The sequence below is a fragment of the Mobula birostris genome, chromosome 4 (assembly GCF_030028105.1).
Source record: "Mobula birostris isolate sMobBir1 chromosome 4, sMobBir1.hap1, whole genome shotgun sequence".
Taxonomy (NCBI): domain Eukaryota; kingdom Metazoa; phylum Chordata; class Chondrichthyes; order Myliobatiformes; family Myliobatidae; genus Mobula; species Mobula birostris.
Window position 1 is genome coordinate 124,081,402 of NC_092373.1, and position 15,659 is coordinate 124,097,060.

General features: G+C 39.9%; 1 protein-coding gene across 3 annotated transcripts in view; it reads right to left on the reverse strand.

Moving 5' to 3' along the window:
* fstl5 (follistatin-like 5) overlaps window positions 1-15,659 on the reverse strand; it is a 747,707-nt gene that overhangs the window by 584,620 nt on the left and 147,428 nt on the right. For all 3 annotated transcript variants that reach the window (XM_072254701.1, XM_072254700.1, XM_072254702.1), the window contains exon 4: window positions 6,013-6,247. In XM_072254701.1, the coding sequence (XP_072110802.1) occupies window positions 6,013-6,247 (235 nt within the window). The remainder of the gene's footprint in view (window positions 1-6,012; window positions 6,248-15,659) is intronic.

Consider the following 15,659-nt stretch of genomic DNA (forward strand, 5'->3'; position numbering starts at 1 on the left):
GCTGAAAAATGGCAGATGGAGTTTAATACTGACAAGTGTGAGGTATTGCACGTTGGAAGGACAAACCAAGGTAGAACATACAGGGTTAATGGTAAGGCACTGAGGAGTGCAGTGGAACAGAGAGATCTGGGAATACAGATACAAAATTCCCTAAAAATGTCGTCACAGGCAGTAGGGTCGTAAAGAGAGCTTTTGGTACATTGGCCTTTATTAATCGAAGTATTGAGTATAAGAGCTGGAATGTTATGATGATGTTGTATAAGGCATTGGTGAGGCCGAATCTGGAGTATTGTGTTCAGTTTTGGTCACCAAATTACAGGAAGGATATAAATAAGGTTGAAAGAGTGCAGAGAAGGTTTACAAGGATGTTGCCGGGACTTGAGAAACTCAGTTACAGAGAAAGGTTGAATAGGTTAAGACTTTATTCCCTGGAGCGTAGAAGAATGAGGGGAGATTTGATGGAGGTATATAAAATTATGATGGGTATAGATAGAGTGAATGCAAGCAGGCTGTTTCCACTGAGACAAGGGGAGAAAGAAACCAGAGGACATGGGTTAAGGGTGAGGGGGGAAAAGTTTAAAGGGAACATTGTGGGGGCTTCTTCACACAGAGAGTGGTGGGAGTATGGAATGAGCTGCCAGACAAGGTGGTAAATGCGGGTTCTTTTTTAACATTTAAGAATAAATTGGACAGATGCATGGATGGGAGGTGTATGGAGGGATATGGTCCGTGTGCAGGTCAGTGGGACTAGGCAGAAAATGGTTCGGCACAGCCAAGAAGGGCCAAAGGGCCTGTTTCTGTGCTGTGGTTTCTATGGTTCTATGGTTTCTATGGATATTAAACATGAAAATAACATTTTGAACTGTTTAAAATCATGATGTGTCTGGAAGAAATGGACATTGATCAACATCCCCTATTGACAGAAATGACGAATGGAGATTAAAATGATTGGCAAAAAAGAACAGAGGTGAAATGACAAAAAACTTATTTACACAAAATAAACATTTGAGACCTGGGATTAACTGCCCTTCAGGTCATGGAAATGCAACTTTCAAAAAGAACTTTGGATGGGAAATACAGAAGCATAAGAAAGAACTAGGGAACAGAAGTAACAAGACTCCTCTCATAAGGTACAATCTTGTTGGACAGAACAACCTCTGTGCCTGATGACTTTATGATTCTATAATTCAACTGTATATTTTAACTCTCCAGTGACTTGTAAACAACTCCAGAACTGTAGGAACTTGATGATTTTTTTTCAAATCTAGCCCCGTCTGAATCTTCCATTTCTTCTTTCTGATATTGGCTCCAGGACCTATAATCCTACCCAGCTCTGCTCTTTTTCTGTTTCCATTTTCTTCCATCTGGTTTAAACTTGTGTTTTTGACCAACCTTTCAATCAACTACCTTGTTAATTTTTTTTTGTTCTGGCATGAACTTTAAGCTGATTAACCTCCAGAACATTTTGGGTTTTTTTTTCTATATTAAATGCTACGCAGAAATGAAAATATGACCATAATGTTGCCTTAAGTACAATATTTTTCATAAGTAGCTGTTATTGGAGAATTCTTACTTCTTAGCTGTAGTTTTTCACATGTACTCACCATCACTTTGCTAATTAATTTTGCTGAACATATCCATTGAACACTGCTTAATGGTTCGTTAATCAAAATAAAACAACAAATTTGACCAGCAACTCCAGCAGAGACCACTACAAAATTAACCGGTACTGCAGAGCAGTTTTAATGATTTTCTTTAAAAAATTTAAGAGTTTTAAGAAAAAAGTGCACTATGATGTTCAAGACAGACCCCCTGAATTCTTAAGAGCATTAGCAATTGGTGTCTGAAACTATATATCACCAGGAAAATATGGGGCGAACTGCAAATTGTAACTCATGCCATTGGCATCCCTGAACATGAAATTTCTTGACCGAGAAATCAGCAAGAAGAATAGTTCTGAGCTACATGCTATTCTAGCATGGCAAATTGATCCTTTTTTTTTGCTCGTTTTTCAAGAAGGCAGCACGTCCATGAAAAGCAAGGAAAGGCATTCATAATATGACTAAACTATACATCAAATTGCTGAGGGCTTCCGATTTCCTTTTATATTTTTGCTGATGGCGTAGAAGGATGCTGTTTGGTCCGCCTAGTCTATGTCATCTTTCAGAACAGTACATCAGTCCTATTTCCCCATTATTTATTACGAGTTGGAAGAAATAATTTTTTTCACAAGACTGACAGCAATTGGGCAACATTTAAGTGAGTACTTTTTTTACTGAAAAGCTTTCTTCATTTTGTTATAAATCACACTGAAATGCATCTTGTTGAAATAACAAAGGCTCTTGCAAATGCTCCTTCCAAACAGAAACAGAAAAAAAATTGGATAATCTATGCTGCATTTCACTCCACAGCAGTTATCTCTTGGTACTTAAAATTTTTCCAAGGAATGATGTACAAGGATTGCCTTTCAATGTTTATAATGTCATTCAGATTTTGCCTGTATGTATCTGCAAATCGGGGCCCATCGTTCATCATTCCTGTTCAGTATCATGAATGCTTTGGACATGAAATTGAGGCCTTCAAGGTCACAGTTAAACAACCTTGGTAGACAGCCAGCAGGTCAAATTCCCTGCAGATGATTTCTAGAAAGCTGAACTGCGAAGGTTTATTCACTGCCATCAATACCCCTGCATCCAAATACAATGACAAAATAGCTGCGTTTTCCTAATAAAGGGTGGCAACTGTCAGAAAACTCAGGACACTGGTCTACAGTGTGCAGGTACACAAGTCATGAAATTCCTGGCAAGCTCACATCAGTAATTTCTCCACTCCATCAGACAATCTCAACTTCCCGCTGTTCCCTAACTACTACTCTGGGATTCTCTCCTGCTGTGAGATAAATGTAAAGTTTTAGTCATTGTGCAGGCAGAAGAGATGAGTTTAGTTGGCCATTTGATTACTAATTTAATTGGTTTGGCATGAAATTGTCGGCTGAATAGCCTGTTCCTGAGCTGTACTGTTCTATGCTCCAATATTCATTCATTTTAAAGAGGGAGAATAACTATAAAGGAGTAAGATAAATTTCAGGTCATATACACTGAGGTAACTTGGATGGTTTAGATGTTTAAAATTATTTAATATTATTTCACTTCTTTAAGCATATGATTACTCTTTAATAGTTTCTGAATACTCTTAATATTTGTGGATGGCAAACACGTTGACAAACATTAATAGCATTTAACAGCTTTGACAGATGCTTATGTCCGGGGGCATAGCTGAATCAGATGTCAAAAGCATTTCTACAGGTGGGGCTTGCTCACTGCACCATGTGGTTTAATTTAAGATCTGGAGGCCCTGCATTCTGCAGGTTGCTACTGACAAGTCTGAAACCATCTTTGTGGTTGAGCAATGAATGTATGTGATTCATCACTTCCAGAAAAAATTCACTGCAATAAACTTAACTTAGAATTCCTTTTTGGGGTTGAAATTTCATTTATTGATTGAGATATAGCATGGAATTCGCCCTTCTAGATCTTTGATCTGCACTACCCAGCAATCCCTCAATTTAGTCCTAGCCTAATCACGGAACAATTTACAGTGATCAATTAACCTACCAACCAATACGTCTTTGTCTTGTGGGAGGAAACCAGAGCACCCACACGGTCATGGGGGGAATGTACAAACTCCTTACAGGCAGTGGCGGGAAATAAAGACAGGTTGCTTGTACCGTAAAGCATTGTGCTAACCAGTACATAACTGTGCTGCCCCAACAGATATGAATAGTTGAATGGCTGATAAACTTAGTGGCGGTGCCTCTACTTCCTTAGAAGTTTGCAAAGATCCTGCACGACATCTAAAACTTTGACAAGATTCTGTAGATGTGTAATGGAGAGTATATTGACTGGCTCCATGACAGCCTGGTATGGAAACACAAATGTCCTTGAATGGGAAAACCTACAGAAAGTAGTAGATAAGGCCCAGTCCATCATGGGTAAAGCCTCCTCACCATTGAGCACATCTACACAGAGCTTTATTGTAGGAAAGTAGCATCAATCATCAGGGACCCCCACCACCCAGGACGTGTCCCCTTCTCACTGTTGCCATCAGGAAGAAGGTACGGGAGCCTCAGGACTCACACCAACAGGTTCAGGAACAGTTACTACCCTTCAACCATCAAGCTCTTGAGCCAAAGGGTTCACTTGTCCCATCACTGAACTGTTCTCAACACCTGTGGACTCATTTTCAAGGACTCTTCATCTCATGTTCTTGATATTTATTATTGTCATTACTTTTTAAGTTTCTTTTTGTATTTACACATTTTGTTGTCTTTTGCATACTGATTGTCCGCCCTGCTGGTGCGGTCTTTCGTCAATTCTAATACAGTTATCGGATTTGTTGTGCGCGTATATGGCGACATACATTGTTTGTACTTTAATAATAAATTTACTTTGAACTTTGAAATATTTCATGGTCATTTGAGTTTATATGTCACTTTTGTTCTGACATTTCAGAGGTCTGCTGATTAAAAAGAGTTTTTCTAACTTGGTATTCCTTCGTAGCACAAAGTCAGGAATGACTATATTTAATGAACTAGACTCGTCAAGAAAGAAACAGTTCTCACAGATTCACTACATTATGTGACCTACTCTTGTTCCATTTTTGCAGTAATAATCACCAAAGGATTCCTCTAATGAACAACATTATGTGAAATATTACTTAAAACAGATAATGAGATTATTAATTTTGATAATTCAAAAACACACACATTCAAAATAATGAACAGTTTAACAATATAACTAAGGTCTACTTCATGCTCTTTTGATCTATTGGTTTGAAAGTCAGTCGTATTCTGTAAAGGGGGATGAGGGAAATAGAATGTACTCCGGTGGTCAACTGCAAAACTCCAGCTATGATCTGTATGTTCATGCATCAAATAAATGACAATTAAACTACAAGAAGCAAAAACTTGTTTATCTTACAGTTAATTGATAGCTGCTGACCATTTTGACTACATTCCTGTCACTCCTGAAGGCCCTTTGTTGCTTCCTTCAACTGGTAACCATCTAGTTCCCAACCACTAACACTCTGCCAGCATAACTTGTTCTCACATTAAACAAACTTTCTTTCAATTCCTGTGTGAGTTTCCTCCAGGTGTTCCAGCTTCCTTCCAGCAGAAACCATACACTTTATTGTACATATGTAGCACAAGAATCAAGAACAGTTTGATGGGCATGCGAGAGATAGTAAGATGTTCAGGGGCATAATAGAGGGAATGGTAAAGATGGCGATTGCTTGGCTGAAAGCTGGCCTTCCTCTGTAACATAATAAAAATAAGTAGTACAAATAGTTTGTTGTTTGTTAATTGGTTTGATATGACCAAAAACAGTACAATATACTTGGTTATATTCTCGAATTTAGCAATGATCCAGAAAAATTTCTCTGACTTTTTCATCAATCTTTCTCATCATTGTGATCAATGGCATTTTGCAGTGAAATCACAATAAAACTGATTTTAATAAGATGCACATAATGCATCTGATTTTAATTATGCCACTGATGACAGTTTTATCTTTAACAGCCTCATTCTCGACCTCCAGTATTCCCTCCTGAAACCTTTCTATTTCTATCAATGTTTCCTCCTTTAGGGTGCTTATTAATTGCAGAGGCAAATGCAAGGTGGCATGTTGTGTAGTTAATACAACACACATAACCTAATATAAATTTGTATTTTCATTAACATCCAATGTATAAGTTATTACCCCTAATAAGTAAAATTGCAGTTTCCTTTAAGCTATAAACATGGCCTAGAGAATGAGCATGCAAAATTATGAGGTAAACCATCACTTTCATATACCACTTCATAGTTCATTTTCATTCATATTTTAATGATAGAATTTTTGCTCCAACTCTCAGTGTTCATCTCTGAAACCTGCTGAAATCAGAAAGCAAAGATGACATGTTCCACTTGAAAGGTAAGATACGACCTTGCAACTTAATGGTTTTGAATTTTACCTTTGAAAAAGCAGTCTTCGTTGTGAACGATTGAAATTTTTTGTTTCTTCAGGCAAGCGGCACGATGAAGTTCACAGTGATTTTCATAAAGTTCGCCATCAGAACCACACACGGGCTTGTAATTGGGCTTGCAGCGTTCCATGCACACACAGTCCGCCTGGCCCGTCTCTTTGTTAACAATGCAGTGCCGGCCAAGCCCACAATATTTGTTCTCGCAGGGTCCGAAATGACCATCCTGACCATGGTATGCTGAAAAGTAACAAGAACCAGGTGTTTCACTTTCTTTGAGGTTGATGAATTGTAATCATTTGATAGACTCACATAATTATGTTTTTGATGAAAACTTACTTCATTACTAGCTATAAGTTGCTATTTACAACAAAGTTAACAATATTTCAGCAAACTGCAGATTGTCTGCACAAGAACAAAAGTCAAAATGTGGGGGAAAGAAATTCATCACTGGTTGCTGGCAGTAAATGGCATGTAATTAGAAGCTACCAGTTGTGCTCAGCTCCACATAGCTGGTTGCATTACCATCAAAGTGACTCCATCAGAAGAGATAGGTGATACCATAAAAAGCATTTGGTGGTAGCAACCTCTGATGAATTTCTCCCCTGAGGAGTTCAAGAGACTATATGTGGCTCCAGATAGTTGCTAATTTGATTAACAGCATTGTTGATGAATGTTTGTCTCACTCATCAATTATCTCATCCAGTTAAGAGAATTATTTCTCACATTTAGGTAAGAGAATTATTTCTCACATTTTCTTATGAAGCATATTGAGCTCTCACAACATCCTCATCAGCCCTGTTCTTCATTTACCATAAGGAAGAAGATACAGGAGCCTCAGGAACCACACCACCAGTTTCGGGAATCGTTAATACCCTGCAGCCATCAGGATCTTGAGACAGAGGGGATAACTTCATTCAACTTCTCTTGTCCCATCACTGAATTGTTCCCCCAACCTATGGACTTACTTTCAAGGACTCTTCATCTCACGTTCTTGCTATTTATTTATTTATTTGTTTGTTTGTTTGTTTGTTTAATTTTCTCTATTGTATTTGTACAGTTTGTTGCCTTTTGCACATTGGGCACAGTTGGGCACGGTCTTCCAAAGGTTCTATTGCATTTCATAGATTTACTGATTTTCCCGCAAGAAAACAAATCTCAGGTTTGTATATGGTAACATAAACCGAATGCGCTTTGATAATAAATTTACTTTGACCTTATTTCCCTGTAACCACTTTGCTCTACGTCCCCTTGAACTCCCCCTGCTCCTCTGATTTTCTTAGCACTAACCTGCACTGCTTACAAAATAGACAAACCAATTAACCTAGCAACTAGTGTGTCTTTGGGATTTGACTGAAAATGATCACCCAAGGGAAATACATATGGTCACAAGGAGAACGTGCAAATTTCACACAAATGAAACCCGCAGTCAAGATCTATCCCAGATTGTAGATTTTGTGTGGCAACAACACACTGCACTGCTGTGCTGTCCTGAACACAATTTGCTTAACACCCAGGTGAATATAATTTTTTTGCTGACATCTTCTACACCCACCCCTCTGCTTCTTTTCCAGCTGCCAGTCTTGTTCTTTGTGCCTCTGCTCATTTCACCATGTTAAACTGTTATATTATGTTAAAATCATGTTATGCTGCAAGGAGTCCACCTATTAATGCACCCTGAAAGGGAAATATATGTTGCCTGCAGATATCTTAAAGTTAGCACTTGTTACACTGTTCCATGTGAACTGCAAGTTGAAACTACAGATTTTCTCTGCATACACTTGGGATGTATAAGGGCATAAAAAAGAACCCACAAAATTGTTTTTAAGAATCAAAATTTCACACCAAAAGCAACATGCAGAAGAATTCTATGTGCCATTTTAATACACTTATGAAGCTGCAAAATACTCATAAACCTCCCAGAACATTCTTATAAATAATCCATATAACAAAGCATAATTACAACTATGACAGTGTTTTGACATATTGATATTTTGAAAAATGCTAATAAAACTATCTGAGCCTTTTGGGACTGTACATGCAGAATACGAAGGTTGAAAAGAGTACAACCATAAAGTGCACAAGAGCAGACCTCCAACAGCCAGTAAAATCCTTTTGCTTTCACTCATTCTTCCTTCAGATTTCAGAGCTGAGATCTTGGCTCCGAATGTGTTAAATGTTCATTCAGTAATAAAAGAAATACTCAAAGTTCAATTGACCTCGTTTTCACACCTTATGAGGAAGAGGTTTCTTTCCTCCCCTCTGTTACAAAAACAAACAATCATCAGGGTATTCCCTCAGACCTTGAAGGAGACTAGTGTTGAAATTGCAGGGGCCCTGGCAGATATATTTAAAATGTCGGTGTCTACGGGTGAGGTGCTTGAGGATTGGAGAATGGCTCATGTTGTTCTGTTGTTTAAAAAAGGATTGAAAAGTAATCCGGGAAATTATAGGCCGCTAAGTTTGACGTCGGTAGTGGGTAAGTTATTGGAGGGAGTACTAAGAGACAGAATCTACAAACACAAGCATTTGGATAGACAGGGACTTATTAGGGAGAGTCAACATGGCTTTGTGCGTGGTAGGTCATGTTTGACCAATCTATTGGAGTTTTTCGAGGAGGTTACCAGGAAAGTTGATGAAGGGAAGGCAGTGGATGTTGTCTACATGGACTTCAGTAAGGCCTTCGACAAGGTCCCGCATGGGAGGTTAGTTAGGAAAATTCAGTCGCTAGGTATACATGGAGTGGTGGTAAATTGGATTAGACATTGGCTCAATGGAAGAAGCCAAAGAGTGGTAGTAGAGAATTGCTTCTCAGAGTGGAGGCCTGTGACTAGTGGTGTGCCACAGGGATCAGTGCTGGGTCCATTGTTATTTGTCATCTATATCAGTGATCTGGATGATAATGTGGTAAATTGGATCAGCAAATTTGCTGATGATATGAAGATTGGAGGTGTAGTGGACAGTGAGGAAGGTTTTCAAAGCTTGCAGAGGGATTTGGACCAGCTGGAAAAATGGGCTGAAAAATGGCAAATGGAGTTTAATACAGACAAGTGTGAAGTATTGCACTTTGGAAGGACAAACCAAGGTAGAACATACAGGGTAAATGGTAAGGCACTGAGGAGCGCAGTAAAACAGAGGGATCTGGGAATACAGATAGAAAATTCCCTAAAAGTGGCGCCACATGTAGATAGGGTCGTAAAGAGAGATTTTGGTACATTGGCCTTTAGTAATCAAAGTATCGAGTATAAGAGCTGGAATGTTATGATGAGGTTGTATAAGGCACTGATGAGGCCAAATCTGGAGTATTGTGTTCAGTTTTGGTCACCAAATTACAGGAAGGATATTAATAAGGATGAAAGAGTGCAGAGAAGGTTTACAAGGATGTTGCCGGGACTTGAGAAACTCAGTTACAGAGAAAGGTTGAATAGGATAGGACTTTATTCTCTGGAGTGTAGAAGAATGAGGGGAGATTTGATAGAGGTATATAAAATTATGATGGGTATAGATAGAGTGAATGCAAGCAGGCTTTTTTCATTGAGGCTAGGGGAGAAAAAAAAACAGAGGACATGGGTTAAAGGTGAAGGGGGAAAAGTTTAAAGGGAACATTGTTGGGGCTTCTTCACACAGAGAGTGGTGGGAGTATGGAATGAGCTGCCAGACGAGGTGGTAAATGCGGGGTTGTTTTTAACATTTAACATTTAACATGGATGGGAGGTGTATGGAGGGATATGGTCCGTGTGCAGGTCAGTGGGACTAGGCAGAAAATGGTTCGGCACAGCCAAGAAGGGCCAAAAGGCCTGTTTCTGTGCTGACGTTTTTCTCTGGTTCTATTTTCTTAGTGCACCAGTTGTAAGTATAAAGTATAAAGTATAAGGTAAGTACCCTAGCAATCAACAGATCTGAATAATATGGTATTAAGTTTAATTTTAATTTTTTGATTTCAACTTTTGTCACTTTTTTAAATTGTTCAGAATTTAAAATTGTTTTTCTACTTCAATCCTAACAAATCCATTTATTAACTTAGATACCTCAGATTAATATCTCCTTGACTTAATAAACAGTGAAATATCAGCCAGGCTTATGCAGCCTTCCACACTAGTTAATTCTCAAGGATTCTGTAAAACTCTGGTAACCCTGCACTAGATCCCGTCCATGCTCAATAGATCATCTCCGAAGTGTGTTACTCATAACTGTTATTAGCTATGAAACTGCAATCTCAGAGGAAAAAAAATCTGGTTCAAAATTGTAAATATTGAGATGGTGTATTTTCTAAGTTTCCTCAAGGAACACGTTATCTCATAAAGTGAGTGCACAAATTGCTCGATTTTCTGTTTACTGATTCCAAAGATAATTCTTCCAACATAGTGTAAGGAAGAAGAAAAATCTCCAACGTAATAATAAATCTGGACCCTAAGAGCAGCAAGTGGTTACCAAGATGTTCTGTAAATGTCAATTTAGAATCACCTTATTAATTCATTTTCTGAATATATGTTCTGTATACACAAAAACACCTGAATAGAGAGCCCACTTTTTTTTCAGATCTACTTGGCAGGAATCAATCAATACTGACAGTCAGATTTTAAAATTACGAATCTATCCATATACAATCAAGTTTTCTGCTTACTTCAATGTGTGCAACTCAAAATATATTTTCATCTACTTTGTGTGGAGACTAAGCCATTATTTTGCACTTTGTGGGTTACCACACAATGCAAGCAGTCCAGTGTTTAAAAACTAGGCTTTGGCTACTGGCCAACTTAATTGCTGAATTTGCTGCCATCAATGAACACCAGCTGATCCGATTTTTAATCTGGGTAATCCCAATAAACATGACCCAAAAACTTTAGCATCTAGAGCACATAATTGGCCACATTTCCACAGAACATCTATGAGATACCATGAACAGTCATCTGAGACTTGCACTGAAGGTTTTATTGATTTATTTATTGAGGAGATAGGAGGCGGAGCGAAGTTAAGGTGGTGCTAAATGGCGACTCCTTTGCTTGCAACTTCGGAAGCAGCTCTACTTCCATCTGTAATATCTTTATTTTTCTCTTTCAGGGTTCTTTTGAAGACCCTGACCTGGAGTTACATGCTGACTTCGGTTCTTTGCGGGAATGGGACCCGTTCTCGGGGTTTCAGGACTCGCCGCTGTTCAGCATGCCAAGGTTTCAGCCTGAGAATCCAGCTCGGATTTGGAAGCCTAGGATGTCAGGGCTCTGGAGATGGGCGGATCGAAGGTCGTTGTTGTGGCAGGAGAACCGTGTGTCGTCGGAGGAGTTGAAAAATCTACTGCTGTGTGACCAAAGACCCGGGATCTTTGAGATCTTTGGGAACAGAGCTCGGAAAAAGTGATGTAATGGACTTTTAACATCGTAAACCAGCGAGTTTTTTGTTACGTCTCCCAGCTCGCTGGGAAAATGGAGACACCTTTTTCTCCCTTATTAGGGAGAGAGACAGAGCCTGTGGTATGTCCAATGCTGGTTGAAACTCAAAGTCTTTGGAGTAACTGCAAGTCTGTGTCTTTACTATTGCTTTGCTCACGCTTGAGTGCTGGGTGGCAGTACTGATAATTGCTTTTTTTTGCCGGTGGGCGGAGGGGAGATTGTTGCTCGCTGCTGCTTCTGCGCAGGACGGAGGGGAGATGGGGGGGACTTTGGGGTTCTCACGTTTATCTGTCATTCATTCTTTGAGGTACTTCTCTGTTTTCGTGGATGTTTGCCAAGAAAAAGCATTTCAGGATGCATATTGTATACATTTCTCTGACATTAAATTGAGCCTTTGAGAGAGAATGCAGAATAGGTCCTCATGGCCCTTTGAGCCAAACTATTCAACAATCCCCCAATTTAATCCTAGCCTAACTGAAGAATAATTTACCATGAACAATTAACCCACCAAGCAGCTCATCTTTGGACTGTGGGAGGAAACTGGATCACTGGGACGATACCAATAGGGCCAGAGGGAAAATGTACAAACTCCTTACAGGCAGCAGTGGGAACCGAAGTCAGGTCACCTATTCTGTAAAGCGTTGTGTTAACCACTGCACTACTGTCTCATCCATGGTACTAGATGAAAGGATACAAATGGGTTTCTAGTCAGAGTGAAGAGCTCTGTTGGAATATGAATTGAGAACTTGAGAGCAGCATTAAATTTTTGTGGTGTCACAGCAAATCTTTCAATCTTAGATTATTAACAATATTATAAAATAAGAACAGAGTAAATACTGGAAATAGGGCCAAAATTGAAGGCTCGTATTGAATTGGATAACTGTTACATCTCACAAACATCAGAAAATCTGCAGATGCTGGAAAGCTAAAGTATCACACACAAAATGCTGGAAAAACTCTGCAGCATCTATGAAGAAAAAGTAAACAATTGATGTTTCAGGCCCAGACCCTTCATCAGGAGGGGAAAGGAAGACGAAAAGTCAGAGTAAGAAGGTGGGGGAGGAGGGAAGGAAGAAATACAATGTGGTAGGCGATAGATGAAACTGAGAGAAGGGGAGGTGGTGAAGTAAAGAGCCAGGAAGTTGACTGGTGAAAGAGATAAAGTGTTGCAGAAGGAGGATCTTATAGGAGAGGACAGATGACCATGGATGAAAAGGAAAGGGAAGGAAAACCAGCGGGGGGTGATGGGTAGGTAGGAGATGAGGTGAAAGAGGGAAACAGGAATGAGGAATGGTGAAAGGGGGGTGCAATTACTGAAGTTCGCGAAATTGATGTTCATTCCATCAGGTTGGAGGCTACCCAGACAGAATATAAGGTGTTGCTCCTCCAAACTGAGTGTGGCCTCATCGGAGCGAAGGTGCTCGGCGAAATGGTCTCCCAATTTACATCGAGTCTCACTGATACACAGGAGGCCACACTGGGAGCACTGGATACGGTAGAAGACCGCAACAGACTCATAGGTGAGGTGTCACCTCACCTGTTAGGACAGTTTGGGGCCCTGAATGGTAGTGAGAGAGGAAGTGAGGAAGGAAGTAAAGGAGCAGGTGTGGCACTTGTTCCACTTGCAAGAGTAAGTACCAGGAGGGAGATCCGTGTAGAGGGATGAATAGACAATGGAGCTGCGTAGGGAGTGATCCCTATGGAAAGCAGAGGGGGAGGGAAATACGTGCCTGGTGGTGTGATCCTGTTTTTAAGTTGCAGAGATCTATGTTCTGGATATGGAGGCTAGGTGGTAGGTGAGGACAAGAGGAACCTTATCACAGGTGTTGTGGTGGGAAGATGGGATGAGGGCAGGAAGGCAGATGTACTCAAAATAGAAAAGATGTAGGTTAGGACAGCATTGATGGTGGAGGAAGGGAAGCCCCTTTCTTTGAAGAAAGGGGACATCTCTGTAGTTCTGGAATGAAAAGCCTCACACTGAGAGCAGGTGCGACAGAGACAGAGGAACTGAGAGAAGAGAATTGCGTTTTTATAAGTGACAGGGTGGGAAGAGGAATGTCTCCTGACTTTGCCCAACTGAGTCACACTGGAAATGAAAACAATGTGTATCAATTTATTTACAAGTATACTTTTGAATTCCCTTGGCTTTAGCACTCTGTGTAACACAATAGTTACACAGTTGAACCTGTTACTTTCTAACACAGAATACAGTTTCATTTCCTCATGTACCAAGTCAGTCTAGCTGGAAGCTTCCATTTCTTAACAATGTACATCCTCTTTGTTTTAATGCTGTAACCAATGCCAGTGGTGAAAACTGCTTACACTGCCACCACAGAAAAATATTGCTGTCAAATTAAATATTGAACCTCTCTTGAGCACAGCAGGTCCTGAAGAATCCCAAGTGAAAAATCTCTGAGATATTAAACTTTTAAATAAGGCTGATCAGTCAATGTTTCAAAGGATTTTATGTATATTCAGTTACGTTGAGAAATACAGACATGATCACTTTGAAAAACGTGCCTACTAATCAGATGTTGGTCACTGCAATCAGCTAAATGCTCTGGCAGTGCTGATTGAAGGGGGAATAGCAGATTATCTGATCACCTTCAGTACTTCAACAGCCACTTGCCAATAGATTGGTGAATGGACTGGCAAATGCTCCTTTCTTTGCTTATTTCCCTCTACCTTTGCTCATTAATCTAGCTAATCTAGGCTTCATCAACAAATCATCAAGATAACTTCAATCTCACCTTGTCTGAGATTGTCCCTATGTCATATCCATCCCTCAATTTAAAGCTAATCTGTTTGTCCTTTATCCCAGTTCTGACAAAAGGTCCTCAGACTTAATGAGTTTCCATCATTTTCCATTTTTTACCTAAGATTCCCAACATCTACTGTTTTTTTCCTTAATTTTTACCTCTCTTATTTTATACCTTCTAATCCAATCCTCTTAAGACTCCTACAGTTCCAATTCTGTCTGACCACCAGTGATCCCTACCCTGTCTTGAGCTTTACCATTTCCATCCTGTACTGATCAACTTAATTCCAGTTCAATCCTGGCCACCACCCTTCCAGTCACAGTCTGACCCCTTCTTTCTCAAGCCAGTCTGGATTTCCATAGATCCCATCCAGTCATGATCTACACCATTTCACTCCTGCTCTCTGAGATCTATCATTCCACTCCTGGTATAGAACATAGACCAGCACCAGGAATGGCCCTTTCAGCCTACAACATCCATGCCAAGCATAAAGCCAAAGTAGACTAATATCTCTATTCCATGCATTTTCATGTGCATGTCTAAAAGCCTCTTGAATGCCACTATTGTATTTGCTTTCACTATCACCCTTGGAAGAGTATTCCATTGGAAGAGTATTCCATTGGAAGAGTATTCCATTGGAAGAGTATTCCAGGAGCCTAACAGTCTCTGTGTAAAAATAAAACTTGCCCTATGCATCCTCTTTGGGCTTTTCACTCTCTCATTTTAAAGCTATGTACTTGAGCATTCAAAATTTCTACCCTGGGGAAAAAGATTCTGGCCTACCCTTTCAAGCCAGAGGTCTATGCTGAATCTTAACTCTACTGATTCACTCTTTACTCCTATCATTCCAATCCCACCCTGATTTTGTCCTTCCCAATTCTGCTATAGACCCCAGGTTTCTTGACACCCATCTCATCCAATCTTCCCCTTGGTTTTGGGCTGAATTATAATCCAACAACATTTCCTTCCATGAAACTTTGTGAATCTTGTTTTTCATCTTGGTATTTCTTAATAGTTTTATGATACTCCCTCACATTGACCCCTTAGTAATAAATTATTGTTGGTAGAATCTCAGGTGGTGACAAAAGGGCATACATGGTGAGATATGCCAACAAGTGGAATGGTGCCACAGCAACAACCTGGCATTCAATGTCAGCAAGACGAAAGAGCTGATTGTGGACTTCAGGAAGATATGATGAAGGAACACATACCAATCCTCATAGAGGGATCAGAAGTGGAGAGAGTGAGCAGTTTCAAGTTCCTGGGTGTCAAGATCTCTGAGGATCTAACCTGGTCCCAACATATTGATGCAGTTATAAAGAAAGCAAGACAGCGGTTATACTTTATTAGGAGTTTGAAGAGATTTGGTATGTCAACAAATACACTCAAAAACTTCTATAGGTGTACCATGGAGAGCATTCTGACAGGCTGCATCACTGTCTAGTATGGTGGGAGGGGGCAGGGGGGGGGCTACTGCACAGAACCACAATAA